Below are 20,855 nucleotides of genomic sequence, written 5' to 3'. Positions count from 1 at the left end.
CTACCGCTCCATCACATTATCCTTCTCCTCCCCGAGGTTGACGATGTGCGGCAACCTTGATAAATAATCCGCCACAACGTTGGTTTTGCCCGTCCGATGGCGGACTTGGAACCGGAACGGCTGCAGGGACAGGTACCAGCGGGTGAGACGACTGTTGTGTTCTTTCATCGAGTTAATCCATGTTAGCGCTCGATGGTCAGTCTCCAAGTCAAACTCCCTCCCCAGCAGGTAGTACCGCAAGCTCTCCAGAGCCCACTTGATGGCCAGGCCCTCCTTCTCCACAGTGGAGTACCGGGTCTCTCGTGGAAGCAGCTTACGGCTCAGGTACAAAACCGGTTGCTCCTCTCCTGACGCACCTTGGGTCAGGACAGCTCCCAGTCCCACGGCCGACGCATCAGTCTGGACCAGGAACCTCCGGCTGAAGTCGGGGCTCCTTAGCACAGGTGACGAACACAGGCAGGTCTTCAGGGTCTGGAAGGCGGTCTCGCAGTCCTCACTCCAGGTGACCGGATTCCTCTGGTCCTTCGCCGTGAGGGCGGTCAGCGGAGCAGCGATGGTGGCGAACTGGGGAACAAACCGCCTGTACCAGCCAGCCAGGCCCAAGAAAGACCTCACCTGCTTCTTGGTGCACGGCCGCGGAGTGCTGCGGATGGCCTCCACCTTGTCCATCTGCGGCCGGACCTCTCCATGTCCCAGCCGATAGCCGAGATACCGCGCTTCTTCCTGGGCCCACTGACACTTGGCCGGATTCAGTGTCAGGCCCGCCTGCTGGATCTTGCTCAGGACTCGTTCCAGGTGCTGCAAGTGCTCCTCCCAGGTGGCGCTGAAGATGACCACATCATCCAGGTAGGCAGCACTGCAGTCTTCACACCCCCGCAGGACACGGTCCATCAGCCTCTGGAAAGTGGCAGGAGCTCCATGCAGACCGAAGGGCATGACTGTGAACTGGAAGAGCCCAGCAGGTGTCCGGAACGCCGTGTATGGACGACTGGACTCTTCCAGGGGCACCTGCCAGTAGCCCTTGCAGAGGTCGAGGGTGGTGATGAACCTCGCTCGGCCAATCTTCTCCAGAAGATCGTCGATCCGGGGCATCGGGTAAGCATCAAACTCCGACATGGCGTTGAGCTTCCGGAAGTCGATGCAGATGCGGAGCGAGCCATCCTTTTTCACCACGATGACCACTGGACTGCACCACTCGGACTGCGATGGCTCGATCACCCCCAGGCGCTGCATCTCCTCCACTTCCCTCAGGAGCTTCTCCACCAGATGCTGTGGCACCCTGTAGGACCGCTGCCGGACTGGCCCCCTCTCCTTCAGGCGGACGATGTGCTCCACCAGAGCAGTCTTCCCCGGGTTGGCGGCGAACAGCTTGGCGACTCTCTGGAACACCTCGCCGAGTTGGTTGGTCTGGACCGCAGACAGGTGGTCGAGAGCTGGTTCGGCAGGCTGGTTGACGCTGGCCAGGGACGATTCCTCCTCCCCCTCACTGTCCACCTCCGTCACCAGCAGGGACGCCACAGGAACCGGAACAGGAGCCTCCTTCCACTCCTTCAACAGGTTAACGTGGTACGTCTGCCTTACCTTTTTCTTCTGTGGCTGGTGGATCTCATAAGTGACAGGACCCATCTTCCGGAGGACGGTGTAAGGGCCCTGCCACTTAGCAAGCAGCTTGCTGGTGGAGGATGGCAGTAGGAGCAGGACCTTCTGGCCGGGCTGGAACTCCCTGTGTCGGGCCTGTCTGTCGTACCACGCCTTCTGGGACTGCTGGGCCTCTCGCAGGTTGACCTCAGCCTCCTCCCGGTACTCTGCCAGCCGATCCCGCATCTCCAGCACGAACTGGACCACACTCCGATCACCGGCTGCAGACGAAGGCGCCTCCCACGTCTTCCGCAGGAGATCCAATGGCCCCTGGACGTCCCAGCCATACAACAGCTCGAACGGGGAGAACCCGGTGGAGGCTTGAGGAACCTCCCTGTATGCGAACAAGAGGAAGGGTAACCATCGGTCCCAGTCCCGCCCAGTGTCTGCTACGAACTTCTGCAGCATCTTCTTCAGCGTCTGGTTGAACCTCTCCACCAAGCCGTCCGTCTGCGGATGGTACGGGGTAGTCTTGATTGGAGAGATTCCCAGCTGGCGGTGGAAGAGCTGCAGTAGGCGGGAGGTGAAGTTTGTTCCCTGATCTGTCACGATCTCCTCAGGAATGCCGACCCTGGAAAACAACTGTACGAGACAGCGCAGCACAGCAGGGGCAGTGACCGTCTGTAAGGGAAATGCCTCTGGGAACCGCGTGGCATAGTCCGACACAACTAAAATGTACTGGTGCCCCCTACTGCTCTTTACCAATGGGCCAACTATGTCCATTGCTATGCGCCGAAAGGGGGTGGAGATTATGGGCATTGGTTGGAGGAAAGCACGGTCTGACTGGCGCACATAAGCGGTCTTTTGACATGTGGGACATGTTTTGCAGTACGTTTGAACATCCGCATACATGGAGGGCCAATAAAAACGGGAACTCATGCGTAAAAAGGTCTTGTTGCGACCTAGATGACCTGCCCAGGGCAAGGTGTGTGCCAAGTGCAGGATCATCTGTCGGCAGGACACAGGCACCACTAGGCGCTTAACACCATCAGCCACAGCATACAAAACACCATTTTCTACAATAAAACACTGTTTGTTGCCCTTTTCCGCATCCAGCCCCGCAACCACCTTATCAAACAATGGCTTCAGAGACACATCCTCCTTTTGTACAGTCCCAATGTTCTCTGGCACCTCCCACATGTCCTTTAAAAGCCCCTCCTTACAGTCCGGCCCCCTCGAGTTCAGCCGTTTTTCAAATCGCCGCTGCCGGCGAGACTTCCGTGGACCCTTGTTCCCTCCCTCAAACAGGTCACTGTCCAAGGTGGGAAATGGGTCCAAACAAGGGTCCCTGGTTTGCTCAGCAGTCACCCCAGCCCTAGCCTGGGCCCGGGTGATCACGAGTCCTGACAGAGCCTTCACACCATCCATGTCCTCATTCCCCTCTTCCCGCAGTACATCTAGCAGCACCGGTAGGTCCCATCCCAAAATGGCAGCCACAGGCAACTTCTCCACCACCCCCACAGTCATCAAATACGGCTGCTCTTCCACCACAATTGTCAGTTCTGCCGTGGGGTAGGAATGCCTGTCACCATGCACACACATAATGTCCTCCTGTGAGCTACAGTCAATCACCCCGGTGGGCACCAAGTCTCTCCGTACCAGGGTTAAAAAACTACCAGAGTCAATAAGCGCACTCACAGGCTGTCCATTAATGACAACGTCCTTAAAACGCTGCCGTTGTGCTGCAGTTTTTACCTCCTCAGCTCGCGGAGTGTAACAAGCACCAGTAAGCTTCGCCTTTCTGAGTAGGCACAGAGAGGCTTTGTGCCCTGGCTGCTGACAATAAAAACAGATTAGCTCCTTACCGGTACCTTGCTGACTGGCTGCTGAGCTGGGGTTCGAGGATGGCTGGTAGTTTCCTCTGCCTGCTGGTCGGGGCTGCGCCTGGAACTGTCGACCTGGACCGCCTGGGTGTGCTGCTGGGCCTCCTCGTCGGGCATTGATGTATTGCAGCGCCAGCTTGGACGCTGCTAGCCCATCTGCAGGCTCATGCTCCTTCACCCAGGTGCGAATGTCGGCCGGCAGGACACGCAGAAGCTGCTCCAGAATGATGTGCTCACCAATCTGCTCCTTCGTGTGCTGCTCAGGCCGAATCCAGCGCCGATAGAGTCCCTTCAGGCGGTGGTAAGTCTCCGTTGGATTCTCTCCTTGAGGCACCATACTGGCCCGGAACTGCTGCCGATATGTCTCTGGTGAAACATCAAACTTGGCCAGGAGCGCTTCCCTCAGGTCGGGGTACTGGTGGGCCCTCTCCTCGTCCATTGCTGTGTAGGCCTCCAGCGCCTTTCCACTGAGCAATGGCACCAGGCGGCACGCCCACTCCGACTGCGGCCATCCCCACGTCTTGGCCATGCGCTCAAAGCGCAGGAGGTAGCTTTCGATATCCTCTCCAGCCACGTATGGGGGAATTTTGGGGTCGCCGTATGGTCTCGCCTCAAGTCTGTAAAGATCGTCTCTGCTACTCACGTGCATCCTGTGAGGGTCTATGGGAGAGCTGCGGGCCCGTCGTGGAGCAGGTGTTGGTAGATCCAGCCGGAGGCTCATGGACGACCCTTCAGCTGGTGACACGGCCTCTGCAGGCGCCAGATTGTGCACTGCAGGCTTCAACTCGGCCGTTTGGGGTACTGGCATCGAAGCCCGGAGTCCTTTCAGCTCTGCCAGGAACCCCTCGTCTCTCCTCTGCTGGCCTTCCATAAAATGTCTCATTAAACCAATGAGCTCACCCAAAGGTTGCGTTTCTTCCTCCCTGGTAGCCAATTCTGCCTCCTCTGGCTCCAACTTCCTTTGTTGCGACCGTCTTCTCCTTCGGCTGGCCATCCCACTTCTGACACCAAATGTGACGGGTTCGTGTATGCCATAAAGAAATAACTTGATGGCCAGCCGCAACAGTTCAATTTTTGGTGGGGTTTTTATTCACACCACAATAACTCGTGAAAAAATATTTACAGTGCAAATAAAATATCCCAAACCAAAAACCCAGTGCAACAAAAATAAGTATCTACAAAGGAAATCCACAACCATAACCATTTACCAATTGCTCTACTTTCGCTCCTTTCAACTCTCCGACTCTCACCAATCCCTATTCCGACTCCAACTACCACACCTATGAAACAAAAATGCAGCCCTTAAATAACCCCATGCCCCTCCCCTGGCATACCAACATTAATTGAATGGGGTTGTTCTTACAATAGCTAATATAATAATCTACAAACAGAAAAACCTCTTACAAAATAAAACCAGAACAGAATAAAACATAAATTCCCCTCATATGGCTGTTTACATAAAGCAAAATGTCAACAAAATACAAATCAGTTCCACAATGTACCAAATGGTACAGTCCTGTCTGAACAGCGCGCCACAATGCGCTATTTAAGGCTCACCTCCGTAGAGCCTCGGTTTGGCCCACTCCAGGGGCGGAGCAACATCCACAGGTGAGCATTTGCATCCAGGAAGCACGCATGGGCGCCGGGTGTGCACCCCCGACGCACCACCGCGACAGTTTGGTGGACAACTCACCCGCGAATGCACCACAGGCAAACCAGTGAGCGGGACCGCGCTCCTGCGGTCCTGCCAGAAAAAATGACAGCTCCGCTGCAGCCGCTCTCCTGCGCGAGAGAGAGGCGCGCGGAGCGAAGATGAACGGTGATGGACGGCGCGGTCTCTACCGCTCCATCACAGTCTTACTGCATTGTAATGATAGTAATGTTAATACCCCTAACAGTTTTTGAGTTATTCAGTATTAATTATTATTTACCTCTTGGTTTAAAGCAGTTATGGATTGCCATTTGTCAAAGAATTTTAGCATTTAATAGGAGAATAAAGACATAGTGTTAGACACATCTTATTACATCCACTGCAGTCTAACACAACCATTCTGCCAGAAATCCTGGATTCATGAAGCACAGATGCTTTTTTTGCTATTGTCAGAGTGATGCAACTTTATAGTGATCAGTTCTATTATTAGTTACGGAGTGAAGTTTATGGTACCTTAGAGTTGAATTTTACTGAAAAAGAGAGCACCCCTATTATTTGTGCAACACCCTTTTATATCACGTGTCATAAAGGTTATGTAGTTTGGTGAGTCTAATAGCAACTCAAGAAAGATTTTATTAGTGCCTGAATGCAGTATATCACTGCTGTTTCTTTTTTCCTTATTGTGTGTCAGTGAAGGAAATCTCTGTGTACTGATAACTGTTTTAGTTGAAGGACTACTGATAACTTTTCTACTATAGAGTCATGACATTATCTGGGGGAACTGAGGATGAAAAGATAACGAATGCTGGGTATTGGTCCAGATTCCCAAAATTACCACATAAACAAAAAATTCAGACATTACTGCATTTTGTCCCTCTCTGCTCAGCTCTGTCTTGTCATATTTTCAAATCTCCTTGTACAAGAAAAAAAAACCATGGTAAAATATAACTAAAAATACTTAGGAACATCAAAGCTTTGTCCCTTTGCGCTCAGTACTCCAAACACATTTGCATATTAAGAGGAGATTTATCCTGAAAACACAGCATGCATCTGTATAAAATTGGTGGTTGCCCCTTGTTCATGTATGAGCTTGAGATAGGACTGGAAGGTGGGTGATCTCAAGACAATGCTCACTGACCCCCTACAAAGGATATCCCCATCCACTCTAGCTATGTGCCCTCTATTGCCATGCCAGCATGCAGCAAAATCCAATTATCTTCTACAAACTAGATGTCAGTGAATATAGATAGAGTATGTGGCCACAGCCCAAGGTCACCATATAACACCTCATAGTTTCAAACGTGGTGGGGGACTAACACTGTGATTCATGCAACTAGAAGCTGATAAGGTATCAGCTGATTACACGTGTCAGATAGAATGCAAAGTGAAATCCAGTTATTGAAGCTTGCTACTGATCTACTCAACCAACCCTACAGTCATTTGTACCTGGAATGGACTATGAACTATAAACTGACATATCACTCAATGTGGTAACATGGAATAACGTGACATGTGTGCCTGAGGTTTGCTTTAGTGTCCTGTCAATGCTGATTCATTGAAGGTCAACTGTCATTTAAAATTATGTACTGGATTTGACAGTTCTACAAGCCCACCAGTCCTTTTCCTTGTTGTATTCTAATAGTGTATGTATATGTAATATTTTGGCAGTCATGCCAACCAAAGACTGTAATAACAGCCTCAAAGTTATAGTTGAAACTCTGTCTTAATCCACTTTGGATGATGTCCCGCTGACAGGTTTCTCCATAAGGCTGGATGAAGTCTGGCAGAACTGTGCTGTATTCATTCCTAAACTGGCTGCTCGTACCTTGTTTCATCTCAAAAACCAAATATAATTTACTACTGGTTCCAGCCAATTAAAATAGTCTTAAAGTTAAAAAAAAAAGTTTTGTCATTCCTTAAATGATCATTAGTTAATGGATTATTGGATTGTTAATGCATTGTTATTTGACAGTTCTTTTACCATTAAGTTTAACAGCTTGGTGAAAGCGTTACGCATTAGTTTGCTTCTAAAGAGGACGCTTCTTATCTCATCACCGTCCATGTCATGTGTGATTATTGTAGAATGGACAGGTCTGTCTTGATTGAATTTAATGAAAAGCTAGTCCTTCTTGTAGTTTTTATCATTCACTGAAGCTGGTTTCAGTTAGCATTGGTGCTTTTTATTATAATATTTCTTGTTTTGATTTTACAACAGATGATTATTTTGTGCTTGCAAATTAATTTGGTTCTGTCCACCGCAGGAGGATTCATTTTTACCTCTGCCAAGGAGGTTATGTTTTATTTGGTGTGTTTTCTGATTATCTGGTTGGGCCACCTCCTGAGGATATGAATGGTTACTTTGTTGATTTGATTGGTACCTTAATAGGATTTTTTTTCTTTGTTGGAATCTCTGCTGATGAACACACAGTTTGTTGAGATTGCTTCAAGACTGCATGTGCTTTGCTAGAAAAAAAAGTCAAGGGAATTTGAGATCAAACTGATATATTTGCTTCATCTATTGTTAAAACTGCTTCTGTTCTATAGAACTGTTTGCTTTATAGTGTTGTTTTCAGATAATCTCACAGAGATTTCTTGGGTCAAGGATAATATTTAGGATTTCCATCCAGCGGTCCAAATACATCCTGCTGACTGAGTCCCACTAGACTATTTTTTTGTTTCTGTGTCCCTAATATTGGATACCCTGCAGCATTACAGAAATTTGAAATGCTATATTTCCATTAATACATACGCAGTATTTTCGCACATGCCTACCGTGTGTATGAATATACATATACAGTATATTTAGGCAAATGACATCTCCATTTTCTTTTAACAACAAGGATTTCCAACTAAACTGACTGTATTATGGTTGGGCTCTTAGCTCCACATTTGCTATATTTAATTTCATTCTATTTTTTTCCCTGGATAATCTTGTTTTCTATTTTCCTTGTTTAAACTGTAATTGGGCCCAGTTGACTTTCTAACTCTATTTTGAATCCATTTTAATTGTATTACCAAATGTTTCTTACTGAAAGCACTGTAGGTCTTCCAGTTTCACCAAAATGTGCACCTCCTCTTTTCCTTTCTTTCAGCAACAGCCCTGCTCATAAGTACTATCTGGCCACCAGTCCAGTGAACAGTGCTGTGTACCTCTCAGACACCAGCAGCAGAAAGGTGTTCAAGGTCAAGTCTCTAAATATTGTTAAAGATGTGGCCAAGAATTTGGAGCTGGTCGCTGGAACTGGTGATCAGTGTCTCCCTTATGACGATACTCGCTGTGGGGATGGAGGAAAGGCCACTGAGGCCACTCTCACTACCCCAAGAGGTATTGTATTGATATTAGTAAAATCAATGTGCTGTTGCATTACAGTTGGGGGTCTTTTTTATTACCCCTTCTCAAATTGACTAGATTTCTTGATATATAAAAGCAATACTCCAAATGGCTTGATCATTAAATTTCATGCATTAAATTATCTTCTCTTCCCTTTAAAACTAAGTCTTTAATTCACTAGCTTCAGTTGTTTTAAAATGTTATGCAAGCTGCTTTCAGAGATCTACTTTATCTTGTACCTTCTGTGTATGGATAGTGCATCAGTCGCTAGGACCATGCTTACATTTTGTCCTCATTTGTGAATTTCAGAATCACATGTACTGAAAGAATATTCAAGTTCCACTGAAATGTACGGATTGCAAGGCATACACCAGTGTGTTCAAAATAGTACATTTTGAAATACAGTAAATTAATGTTCATATCTAAAAAATGTTTCACGAAAAATACTTGCTCAACATAGATAAGGTTAGCATTCTCAGTTGCCTGTTTGGGACAGAGTGAGCATGAGAGAAAGGGATTGCATTGATTGTGGTTTTTACATTAAATACAGTACATGTTTTCTGGCACTCATAAAAGTAAAATCATCACATTAGCTTTCATTACCATGATCTTTATTGTTATCATAATGAGAAGTGCTTGATTTTAACCTATTTTATTTGCTTTACTATGACTTACAGATTTACAAAATAACTGATGAATATTTTCCTCTCCTGTCCCCTGGTGACGTGTTATTTGCAGGGATTACCGTGGATAAATACGGTGTAATCTTCTTTGTGGATGGGACCATGATTCGCAGAATTGATCAGAATGGTATCATATCTACTCTTCTGGGCTTCAATGACCTCACCTCTGCTCGACCTCTCAGTTGTGATGCTGTGATGGACATCTCTCAGGTATGACCTCCCTGACCTGGGAAGCCAGTATATGTCTTCCTGTTTCTCAGGCCCCGTCCACAAGATGCTGGAACTTTTTGAAAACACAACTTTTTTGTTACGTTTACGCCTTCCGTCCATACGACAACGCAGATATCCGGAACGAAAACACAACTTTTTGAAAATGCTGGCCGAGGTGGATTTATTTAAAAACTCTGGGTCTGCGTTGTCGTGTGGACGGTGTATCTGCAACTTTTTAAAAACGCTGATGTCTTGCCTGCGACGAAAACCTCTGTGACGTCATATTTATGGGCCCGTGTGTTGTGACAACAAAACACATAAAATTTGACTCAATACTGCCACCACATGGTTTGGCATGCTTATAGCTGTCTTCGAAAACGCACTGGTGCGTTTACGTGTGGACTGAGATTTTTCTGAAAATGCTGTTGTGTGGACGCAAATAGTTTTCGATGCGTTTTTAAAAAGTTGCGTTTTCGAAAAAATGTGTCATCGCGTGGACGGGGCCACATTGACTCTCCCTGTCTACAAAAGGCTTGCATTCCCATGTGAGCCATTAACCTGGATCTATGAGTTGTATGAGTTGCATGATGCAAGCTTTAGGAACAACATTAGTGGGAATTAATTCTTAGACCTTGTAAGGGTAGTTAAACCAACATGTATCAGTATTAAGCTGAAATTCTGCCAACTTTCAAACTGAATGCTTTTTTTCCTTCTGAACACAAGCCCTTGTTAATAAATTCTCTGGGATTTAGTAAGTCTGAACAGTTACCAAAAATATTATCAAATCTGAATATGGCAAAGTGTTATATCCAATTCATAACAGTTTGTATATAAAATAAAACAATATATGGCTCTATGTTAAGTGGTGTGTAAGGATCGCTTTGGCCAACAAACCATATTCTGCAGACATGAGGGAAGATGTTTCTTTGGTACAAAGTAGTGGATATCACGTCCTGTTTTTTAATTTTTTTCTGAAATGAGATGCATTAATCATCCACTAACATGTGAGTCATTTTTATTTCCTATATCTATCAAAACAATGCAATATAGTGTTTTTTTCTCTTTTTTTCTTTTTCTTTTTTGCAAATCATTTATTCCTGGTATATTTTTCTCTGGAAAATGGAAGTATGGAAGTGTCTAGGAGAGGTGGTAGTAGAGTTTCTGACTAGGTTATTCAACAGGTTCTTAGATAGTGAGAAGATGCCTGAGGAATAGAGGAGAAGGAGAAGTGGTGCCCATTTTTAAGAACAAGGGAGACATGCAGAGTTGAGGCAACTACAGAGGAATTAAGCTGATGAGCCATACAATGAAGTTATGGGAAAGAATGGTGGAAGCTAGACTAAGGGCAGAAGTGAGGATTTGTCAGCAGCAGTATGGTTTCATGCCAAAAAAGAGTACTACAGATGCAGTATTTGCTTTGAGGATGTTGATAGAGAAGTACAGAGAAGGCCAGACGGAGCTGCATTGTGTTTTTGTAGATCTGGAGAAAGCTTATGAAAGGGCGCCAAAAGAGGAACTTGTATGAGGAAGTCTAGAGTGGCAGAGAAGTATGTTAGAGCGGTGCAAGACATGTATGGGGACTGTAAGACAGTGGTGAGGTGTGCTGTAGGTGTGACAGAGGAGCTCAAGGTGGAGGTGGGACTGCATCAGGGATCAGCTCTGAGCACCTTCTTGTTCGCTATGGTGATGGACAGGCTGACAGACGAGGTTAGACAGGAATCTCCATGGACTATGATGTTTGCAGATGACATTGTGATCTGTAGTGAGAGCAGGGAACAGGTGGAGGAGAAGCTAGAGAGGTGGAGGTTTGTCCTGGAAAGGAGAGGAATGAAGGTTAGCCGCAGCAAGACAGAGTACATGTGTGTGAATGAGAGGGACCCAAGTGGAAGAGTGAGGTTAGAGGGAGAAGAGATCAAGAAGGTGGAGGATTTTAAGTACTTAGGGTCAACAGTCCAGAGCAATGGAGAGTGTGGAAAAGAGGTGAAGAAGCGTGTCCAGGCAGGATGGAACGGGTGGAGGAAAGTGTCAGGTGTGATGTGTGATAGAAGAGTTTCAGCTAAAATGAAAGGAAAGGTGTACAAAACTGTGGTGAGACCAGCGATGTTGTTTGGTCTAGAGACAGTGTCACTGAGGAAAAGACAGGAGAAAGAGCTGGAGGTAGCAGAGATGAAGATGCTGAGGTTCTCTCTGGGAGTGACCAGGAAGGATAGGATCAGGAATGAGTACATCAGAGGGACAGCACATGTTAGAGGTTTTGGAGATAATGTCAGAGAGGCCAGACTGAGATGGTTTGGACATGTCCAGAGGAGAGATAGGAGGAGTAAATGACCTTTTTTGGAATGACATCTGAGTAAGGGCATATCTTAAATACTGTGCAAGAGTATGTTTATTTAATGGCAAGACAGAAAAAAATAGCAACCAGGCAGTATTTGTGTAATCATGCTAATAATAGGAAATAAATGGAGTATTTAATGTTGCACTTGATGCTTGCAAAACCAGGCTGTATGAGTAGAGAGTAGTTTAATTCTTTAAACCAATCAAGATGTCATTGTTTAGAATTGTGTGTGTGTGTGTGTGTGTGTGTGTGTGTGTGTGTGTGTGTGTGTGTGTGTGTGTGTGTGTGTGTGTGTATATATATATATATATATTTGCATATTGTGTGTATATATACGTGTATATATATATATATATACTGTATATATATACTGTATATATACAGTATATACATGTATAGATTGATATAGATAGATATTTTGAAGCAGCAGTTACATTGTGGTACGCAGAGAGTCTATGTTTCTGTAAAATGACCACATACAGCCCCAAGTGCAAAGGACTTTGACCTATAGCTGCAGGGGGATGATGAGGATGACCTACAACCTTTCTGGCTTTCAATTTATTCACACATTTTCAGTGATGCATGCGAACACATTCGTATGCACATACACACTCATGCACATATATGTACCAGTCCAGTACACCAGACATAACACATCCCCCCAGGCAAGGACACTGCACTGTGGTCACTTCTTTCTCTAACTCAGTGACTTTCATTTAGAGGTGACAAGACACATTTTGCATATTGTCACCATGTTTAGCTTGGCTACATTTCTCTGACATTACAGTTTGCAGCCCATTTAATTAGGGTTTGTTTTGTTCAAAGGAAGCCAGGTGTCACCAATAAAAGTAAAAGCTAATTCGTGTTCTCAATATAACAGTTATTTTAATAATTCCTTAAATTGTGATTTTAGTTGGATTATTATTTATTACTTAAATTTTGGCTATTATTTATGAAATGAGACAAGCACTGTCACATACCTTATGCCCCAAGAAAAACAAAAATAAAGCCAAAATTCAATTGAAAAAAAGTATAGTAGTACATTTAGCTATGCGTTCTCTTCCTAACAGAGGACCACATCTGAATGTAACACTTTTTCTTTTCTTCATTCTTTTTTCATTCATACTGATTTTAGTTGATGGCTGCACGCATAAAGACTGATACGTATCTTATAAATCTGGGCTTGCGCTAGCCATTCGCCACTTCGCGATAGGCGAAGTAAATTCCAGAGTGGTTACGAGGTTTTTAGACTGTGTAGCCACAGTGGCATTCTTATTTTTACGGAAAAAAGGCAAAAACTAAAATTTCGCTAGCGCCACTATTTCCGCCGGCGCAGCTATTTCCGCATGCCGACGGAATCTAGCCGAAGCATGTCGACGGAAATAGCCTAAGTGACCCGAACGCTCCCTATCATTAAATATGCACTCGGGTCATGACCTCCTCTCGTCCAATGAAAAACAAAAATATTCTTTTTTTATAAGCTAAACCCACAAATTGGTGTGAGACAAAGTGAGGACGATCGATTGAAAGAAAATGAGAATGGAGTGTTTTATAGTTGCGTTAAAATTCTTATTGAACAACGAATGGTGAATGCTGAGAGGGGGTAGGAGTGGTGACAGACCGATCAGAAGGTAAATGAAAGATATTATCAATACTTTTTTGTAGTGTTAGACTTTTGATCTCTATGACCGGCAGGAATAACCAGCGATGCATGTAAATATGTATTCACCTCGCTTGCTATTTTATATGCCTTTTAAATTGAAATGAAAAATCATATTATCGAATTTAAAAAAAAACAACAACTATGGCATACCAATGGTGTTGTCTAAGTCAAAGTTAAAATGTCTTCTAGTCTAAGTAAAACTTATAAGTAAACATTGAGGAATATTTTGTATGACTGTATCTTCACATAGTGAATGCAAGTTTTCAATTGTTGAATCTCACATTTATACCTGCATAAAGTAGGACAGAAATAAAGATAGTTCAGCTTGAACTGTTGACTTTAGTGTATTTTTGTAGGTAAACTGAACAGAAGATTTTGCCCTCAGAATGCACCAGAATGCAGGAAAACAACCCCATTTTCTAAAAAATTTCCCGGGGGCCCCCCGATCCCCCATGCGGGGGGTATCCCCCCCCAAACATCCTTATGACAAGTGTGGTTTTACAACCCCCAACAATTGAAAACTTGCATCCACTATGTGAAGATACAGTCATACAAAATATTATTCAACGTTTACTTGTAAGTTTTACTTGGACTACAAGACATTTTAACTTTGACTTAGACACTTTGATTTTAATAAATTTGATTCTTGGTATTAGTCAATGTTTACTTGTACATTTTACCTGCTATTACAGCAAGCCGCTGTCTTGGACACAGAACGTGGCTTTTTGTGGCTTACTCAATTCTCTTTCACTGAGCCACAGTGGCTTATTAATACTACCTCCTAGTGCAAGCCCAGCAAATAATGTGTTTATTCACATTAATAATGAAATGCCTATACCACTCATACAGCAGGAGCAGCAGCAGTGAGGTGAGTATCTCTAAAAATAAAAAGGCATGTTATTTTCTGCTTGGTGATACAGCAGCATAACTAAATATCACTCATTTATTATCCCATCAGTGTTACACGATAAGTCACGGTTACATTGGTTAATGTCATTTTGTAATTTTTAAAATTTACATGTCAGCCTTTATCAGATAAGATGTTACACAGATTCCATATTCCACTCTTTTGGAATATAGCAGCCACCCTCAATATGAATCTGAGCTCCATCACATCTGTCATGATCATTTAATTTTCTGTTAGCAGTAGTTCAAACGTGTATTACATGATCCAATACAGTCCCATGAAGTACAGAAATAAAACATGTTTACTGTGGAAAGTTTCAAATGCTATTAATGATCAGCTCTGCAGGCTTGGCTGCTTCACTCCTTTGGAAATCCCTACTCACAGTTTTTTTTTCTATGTTCCTCTACAGTCAGCCATCCTGCACATTAGATACTGAGAGCTCTACATACATGTATAAGAATAGACCCAAAACCTAATCACCATGTGTGTAAAAACTCACTTTACAGGTGGCATTAGATGGATGGATGGATGGATGGATGGATGGATGGATGGATGGATGGATGGATGGATGGATGGATGGATGGATGGATGGATGGATGGATGGATGGATGGATGGATGGATGGATGGATGGATGGATAGATAGATAGATAGATAGATAGATAGATAGATAGATAGATAGATAGATAGATAGATAGATAGATAGATAGATAGATAGATAGATAGATAGATAGATAGATAGATAGATAGATAGATAGATAGATAGATACTTTAATAATCCCGGTGGAAATAACATGAACATGTCTGCTTTATACCATGTTTTAAACACATTTATTTGCTGTTGTATGCTTTGTGTGATTCGACCTTCCATGAAAATATGGAGGTTATGAGATAATCAGTTCTTAGTGATCTTGTCTCACAACACAAACATACCTGTTTGAAGGCATGTTTTTTTTCTCTAATTCTTATCTATTTTGTGATGTGCTCCACCAAACAGTATTAATGTGACAGCAGCTCTTCATTCAGCCAAAAAGTTCACGTGTGCTAAATAATGTTCAGCTGTGAAAAAGGTTAAAGACTATCATAGCTCAGCAGTCAGCAGCCTCCTTTACATAATTACTGTCCAAGGAGTTGACACAAGGACACTCAAATGTGAGACATTGCTGGCCACCCCACAGACCAGGAGGCTTTCTATTACTGATCAAATGGGATGCAGAATTTCTAAAACCTTTGGTTTATTTTATAGAGCTTAGTGTCAAGATCCTGAGTATTGTGCCACTTTTTTATCTCTGTGTAAATATTACTTTGGCTGTGGCTCTGCTGTTTCTGTGCTGCTTTGAATTTGTGAGTGACAATCAGCTGAAAAACCATTAAGAGCTTGCGTTACATCAAAAGCACATTCATTTTACACTTCAATTTTATGACTGAGATTCAGCTTTCATGTAATTAATGTATGACAGACATTGAGGCGTCTGATGCCATATTGCCTGCCTCTACTGTATGTCTGTGTGTGTGTGTGTGTGTGTGTGTGTGTGTGTGTGTGTGTGTGTGTGTGTGTGTGTGTGTGTGTGTGTGTGTGTGTGTGTGTGTGTGTGTGTGTGTGTGTGTGTGTCTGTGTGTGCGTGTGTGTGTGAAAGCCTACTCAGCTGAACATAAAATATTGTAATATATCATACTTAATATCTTCAACACATCAACCTACACTTAATCTCAGTTTACCAATGGTAGTGTCAGAATTTGTTTTAACTGTAAAAAAAACAACTAGGTATCATGTGTAATTTTATCTATGATAACAGTGAGAAATGTCCATATCAACATCATATGACATAATATATTGCTGTTTACAGGCTTAATTAATTGTGATTTTGTTTGCAGCAAAAAGAAAAAAGAAACTATTGCTCTGTTTGAACTCCCCAGCAGGCACAGCGCTGAATTATTTGAATTATTAGGCAGCTCCCCTGAGTCCCCTGGTAATGATTTGTTGTTTGGAAGGAGCACTTTTTAAGAACACCTCCACCCGCTAAAGCTGCTTTGTGAAAAAATGTTGATATTCAGCGGTTGTCATGTTTGAGGAGGCAATTAATACTACTGCTAATTTACATTTGTCTACTTTAAAGATGGCACTTTAGTTGTGTTTGGTTGACAAGACAACAACACAGGTTTTCAGTGTTAACTTCATGTCAAAAATGAGCACAAATGACATAATTCAGGCCCACAAATTATTAAATGGACCAGTTTAAATCACATAACTGAGGACAAATTTGTTTTGTTATCATATTTTTGCTCTCTTCCTGATTTAAATCAATTATTATTACTGTATTATTAAGAAGAATAATGTCCCTCTCACCCTTGTGGGGTGGTATATGTGTGTCATCCTCAAGCTCGGGTCCTCTACCAGAGGCCTGGGAGTCTGAGGGTTCTGCGCAGTATCTTAGCTGTTCCTAGGACTGCGCTCTTCTGGACTGAGGCTTCAGATGTTGTTCCAGGAATCTGCTGGAGCCACTCTTCCAGTTTGGGGGTCACTGCCCCAAGTGCTCCTACTGTATATATATACAGTATATATATACAGTGTATATATATATATATAGTATATATATATATATATATATATATATATATATATATATACTGTATATATTGTATATATGTGTGTGTGTGTATATATATATATATATACATATATATATATATATACTGTATATGTGTGTGTATACTGTATACACACACACGCACACACACACAAAGTTCTGTGATTATTGCTATTCATATTGTTATGGAAAGAGTACTGCTGGGGTTTAGTGATGATTTTGATTGATGCCTTGGCCCTGTTCATGTGTACGCACTAGTTCTTTGTTTTTTTTTCATGGCTTTTGCATGTCATCAAGAACTATGTGCAACTAGGTCCTGATGTAGCCTTTGATGTCAGTGGAGTGTGTAATGTGTGTGAAATGATATATAGAAAAGAAAAAAACCCTCCAGGTGCCTTTAACCAAACCCGGGGGATCCCATTCCCCCTCTTACTCATGGTTGTCACGCCCCTGCCCCCTCCACACAAACACATGTGCCTGTAGATGCTCATCATCTCAGCTCTATAGCTGTGAGGACACAAGCAGAATGACTGTAGCTGTGCATTGATGACAAATCGTACAAGCACACCCACAGACACTCAGACAGTTAAAAGCATCCATTAATAATTCATCCAGGGCACATGCCTTCCTACTTCAAACACTCCCCAGCCCTTCACTTAGGACCAGTTTCATTGTAGAAGGCTCATCACATTGGTCATCACATTTTCTGAACCTTACCTGTCCAAGGCCAAAAAAAAAAGAAAATATTCATTGTTATCTCGCCATGCTGTCTCCTTTGTAAGTGACCATTCTGCAGTAAAATTCCCTCTTCAATGCAACTCTATAACCTTAAGCTTTTACAGCCATACAAACAGACAAAAGTTCGACCTCAGTTGAATGTAGTAATTTGTTCATACAAAGACTTTGAGTACATAACTGCAGGACATTGAGAAATGTCTACATCTGTCTTACGCAATTCAAATATAACAAAATTAAACTGTGTAATGAAGCAAAAAAAATTCTTGAACTAAGTTTTAATTGGTGTAGGAAGCAGAAAGTTTTGTCAAGGCTACAACTAAGGCATTCAGTTCAAAAGATCTTCAAATGAAGATTACTTTTCATAAAACAAAGATTGAAGCCACCATCAATGGAAAACGTCTGGTGGAAAATCACATTAGCATTCTAATATAACAAAACACATTTGAAACTGGGGTATTTGGTATGTTGGTGGAAATTCATGATTCAATTATTTGGCTAATGAGCAGAGCTTGGCTTTTATGTAAGTCACAGCTGTGTCAGAGAGGCACCACTGTCATCTACCACACAAAAAGGGAAGGGTATGATCAGGTTGCAGCATAAGGGACAGCATCTTGAGAAATATCCACTCATCAGTCAGAGTAGTGTGAAAACCTCCTCACAGGCAGCTCCCCTGAGTCCCTTCACACTCTGTCTCATGAAATATTTAAGCATCAGCACTGTCAAGAAATGGGTTTTAAAAAATTGGAAGTCCCCTCTTTATTTTCAAAGTAAATGCATTTTGTGCTCACAGAAAGATTACCTTGAACTGGTGACCTTATACCAATGTTTTTATGTGGCCCGATATGTTTCTTGTATGGCATAACAGTGATTAATTATGATTCCCTCTTTCAATATTATTTGAACAATTGTTGCAATGTTTACCTTTAAATGACAAAATTAGTGATATGTGTGGATATCAGGTCAATAAAATATGTCATGTGGCTGGCTGTAAGCCTCCAGGACTGTGCACCATTTAATATTATGTTTGTTTTTGTAACACAAAGCAGCAAAAAAATAATGTGTCAGCCTTGACTTTTTTCCCACAATTTGTCAGTGGACATTATTTTCTTACGCCATTTACAGCTATTTTCTTACAATAAAGAATGCAGAGTTGGAAAATGCTTCCTTAATGTACTGTATCTGTGTAAATATCTGTCTATTTGGCTTGGTGTTCTACACTTAGCTTACCTGAAGTATGCAACTGAGGTTTGTCGTCAGAAATGCATAATTAATATGATATGCAGGTCAAGCTAACAATTCACTTCATGTTAACATGCACATGACTTAATGCACAGGAGATTTCTCCCTAGTTTAAATCTAGTGAAAAAGATTCGTGCAGTTTACGTTTCTAGGTCATGATGACAAATTACTCAACCCCAGTAACAGCTACATTAATTAATTCACCTCCCTCATATTCCACTTGTAGGACAAGGTATTAAAAATAATAGTAAGGACACTCTCATCTAATAGGTTTCCCAAAACATGAACCTGTCTTTGTATTTTGACCCTGCTTTTAATCAGTCTGTTTTGTTGGTGTTCCAAGTCTTCTATTTAAATATAGCCCCTTATGCTGCATTTCCTCCTGGGATCATAAGTGAGAGGGAGACCAGTAAACTGAATGAATCCAATCATTTCAATTTGTTAAAAGCCTGATACATTATTAGGATAACAATAAGTCATAATTTAAGAGGCCAGAGGCAGGCTAGGCTTTAATTTTAAGTGTGCTCCAGTTTCTTTTCAAGGACTCATGCAAGCTCTTGTAATTACAAAATTAATAACCCACGGCGAGGCAAAACAGTGACTCAGTGAAGGTGAAGGATGCAGAAACCCAGTCCTGTATCATGATCAATTGGTGTGCTTTGTTATCATTTGAAACATCTCTCCATGTTATGCCCTTCGTACTGTTGATATCATCTTTGATCTTAAAAAATCATGATCTGTGTTTCAGCTTTTCACAGTATTCCAACTGCTACTTTCCTCCTTATCAGATAATGAATAATTCTCAACATATTTTGCTTCCAGTGTAGGCTTTAGGGTATCTCCCTACATCTTCTTTGTGTGCGGTTTCAGTGATTCATCACTTGAGAGACCCTTTCCCTGTGATAAAGTAAAAAATGTGTGGATCAATAAAAATATGGTCTTTTTTTGTGACCTGAGGCTGATGTTGTGTTTATGGTGTATTTCTCTTAGGTACGTCTGGAGTGGCCCACATCACTGGCAGTGAGTCCCATGGACAACTCCCTGTATGTTCTAGACAACAATGTGGTACTACAGATCTCGGAAAACCATCAAGTTCGTATAGTTGCAGGCCGGCCCATGCACTGTCAAGTTCCTGGAATTGACCATTTCCTCATGAGCAAAGTGGCCATCCACGCCACCTTGGAGTCTGCCAATGCCCTTGCCGTGTCCCACAATGGCATTTTGTACATTGCTGAGTCAGATGAAAAGAAAATTAACAGAGTACGACAGGTGTCCACAAATGGAGAGATTTCCCCAGTTGCAGGGGCACCAAGTGGCTGTGACTGTAAGAATGATGCCAATTGTGACTGCTACTCTGGAGATGAAGGCTATGCCAAGGATGCTAAACTTAATGCGCCCTCTTCTCTGGCAGTGTGCCCAGATGGAGAGCTTTATATTGCAGATCTGGGCAACATTCGTATCCGCTACGTCCGAAAAAACAAGCCCTATCTCAATCCCCATCTCAGTATGTATGAGGTGTCTTCCCCAATTAGTGATGAACTCTATCTGTTTGACTCAAATGGCAGTCACATTTTTACACAAAGTCTGACAACAGGAGACCACCTCTACAATCTGACCTACACTGGAGCTGGAGAACTGAGCAGCATTACTGACAAGAACAAAAACACAGTGATCATTCGGCGAGACACAACAGGATTGCCTCTATGGCTAATGGTCCCCAATGGACAAACATTCTGGTTCACCATTGGCACCAACGATGCCCTTAAAACTGTTGCCGCCCAGGGTCAAGAGCTAGCTGTAATGACCTACCATGGGAGCTCAGGACTTCTAGCAACTAAGACTAATGACAAGGGATGGACAACATTCTTTGAGTAAGTACATCTAAAGCAGGGGTGTCAAACTCATTTCCACCAAGGGCCATATCAGCATAATAGCTGTCCTCAAAGGGTCAGATGTAACCAATACATGTAACTCAATGTAATGTAAAGTAAATGTAACTACTCCTTAATGTTAAGTAACTCTAAATTTATTATTTATCAAGTCACAAATAT

General features: G+C 42.9%; 1 protein-coding gene across 1 annotated transcript in view; it reads left to right on the top strand.

The window, feature by feature from the left end:
• The window catches only part of tenm4 (teneurin transmembrane protein 4), a 167,993-nt gene that overhangs the window by 118,871 nt on the left and 28,267 nt on the right, over positions 1–20,855 (top strand). The window contains exons 22-24 of the mRNA XM_068317843.1: positions 8,205–8,437; positions 9,182–9,336; positions 19,795–20,675. Coding sequence (XP_068173944.1) covers positions 8,205–8,437; positions 9,182–9,336; positions 19,795–20,675 — 1,269 coding nt within the window. The remainder of the gene's footprint in view (positions 1–8,204; positions 8,438–9,181; positions 9,337–19,794; positions 20,676–20,855) is intronic.

This window comes from Antennarius striatus, chromosome 6 (genome assembly GCF_040054535.1).
Source record: "Antennarius striatus isolate MH-2024 chromosome 6, ASM4005453v1, whole genome shotgun sequence".
NCBI lineage: Eukaryota > Metazoa > Chordata > Actinopteri > Lophiiformes > Antennariidae > Antennarius > Antennarius striatus.
This window is presented reverse-complemented; position numbering and strand designations above follow the sequence as displayed.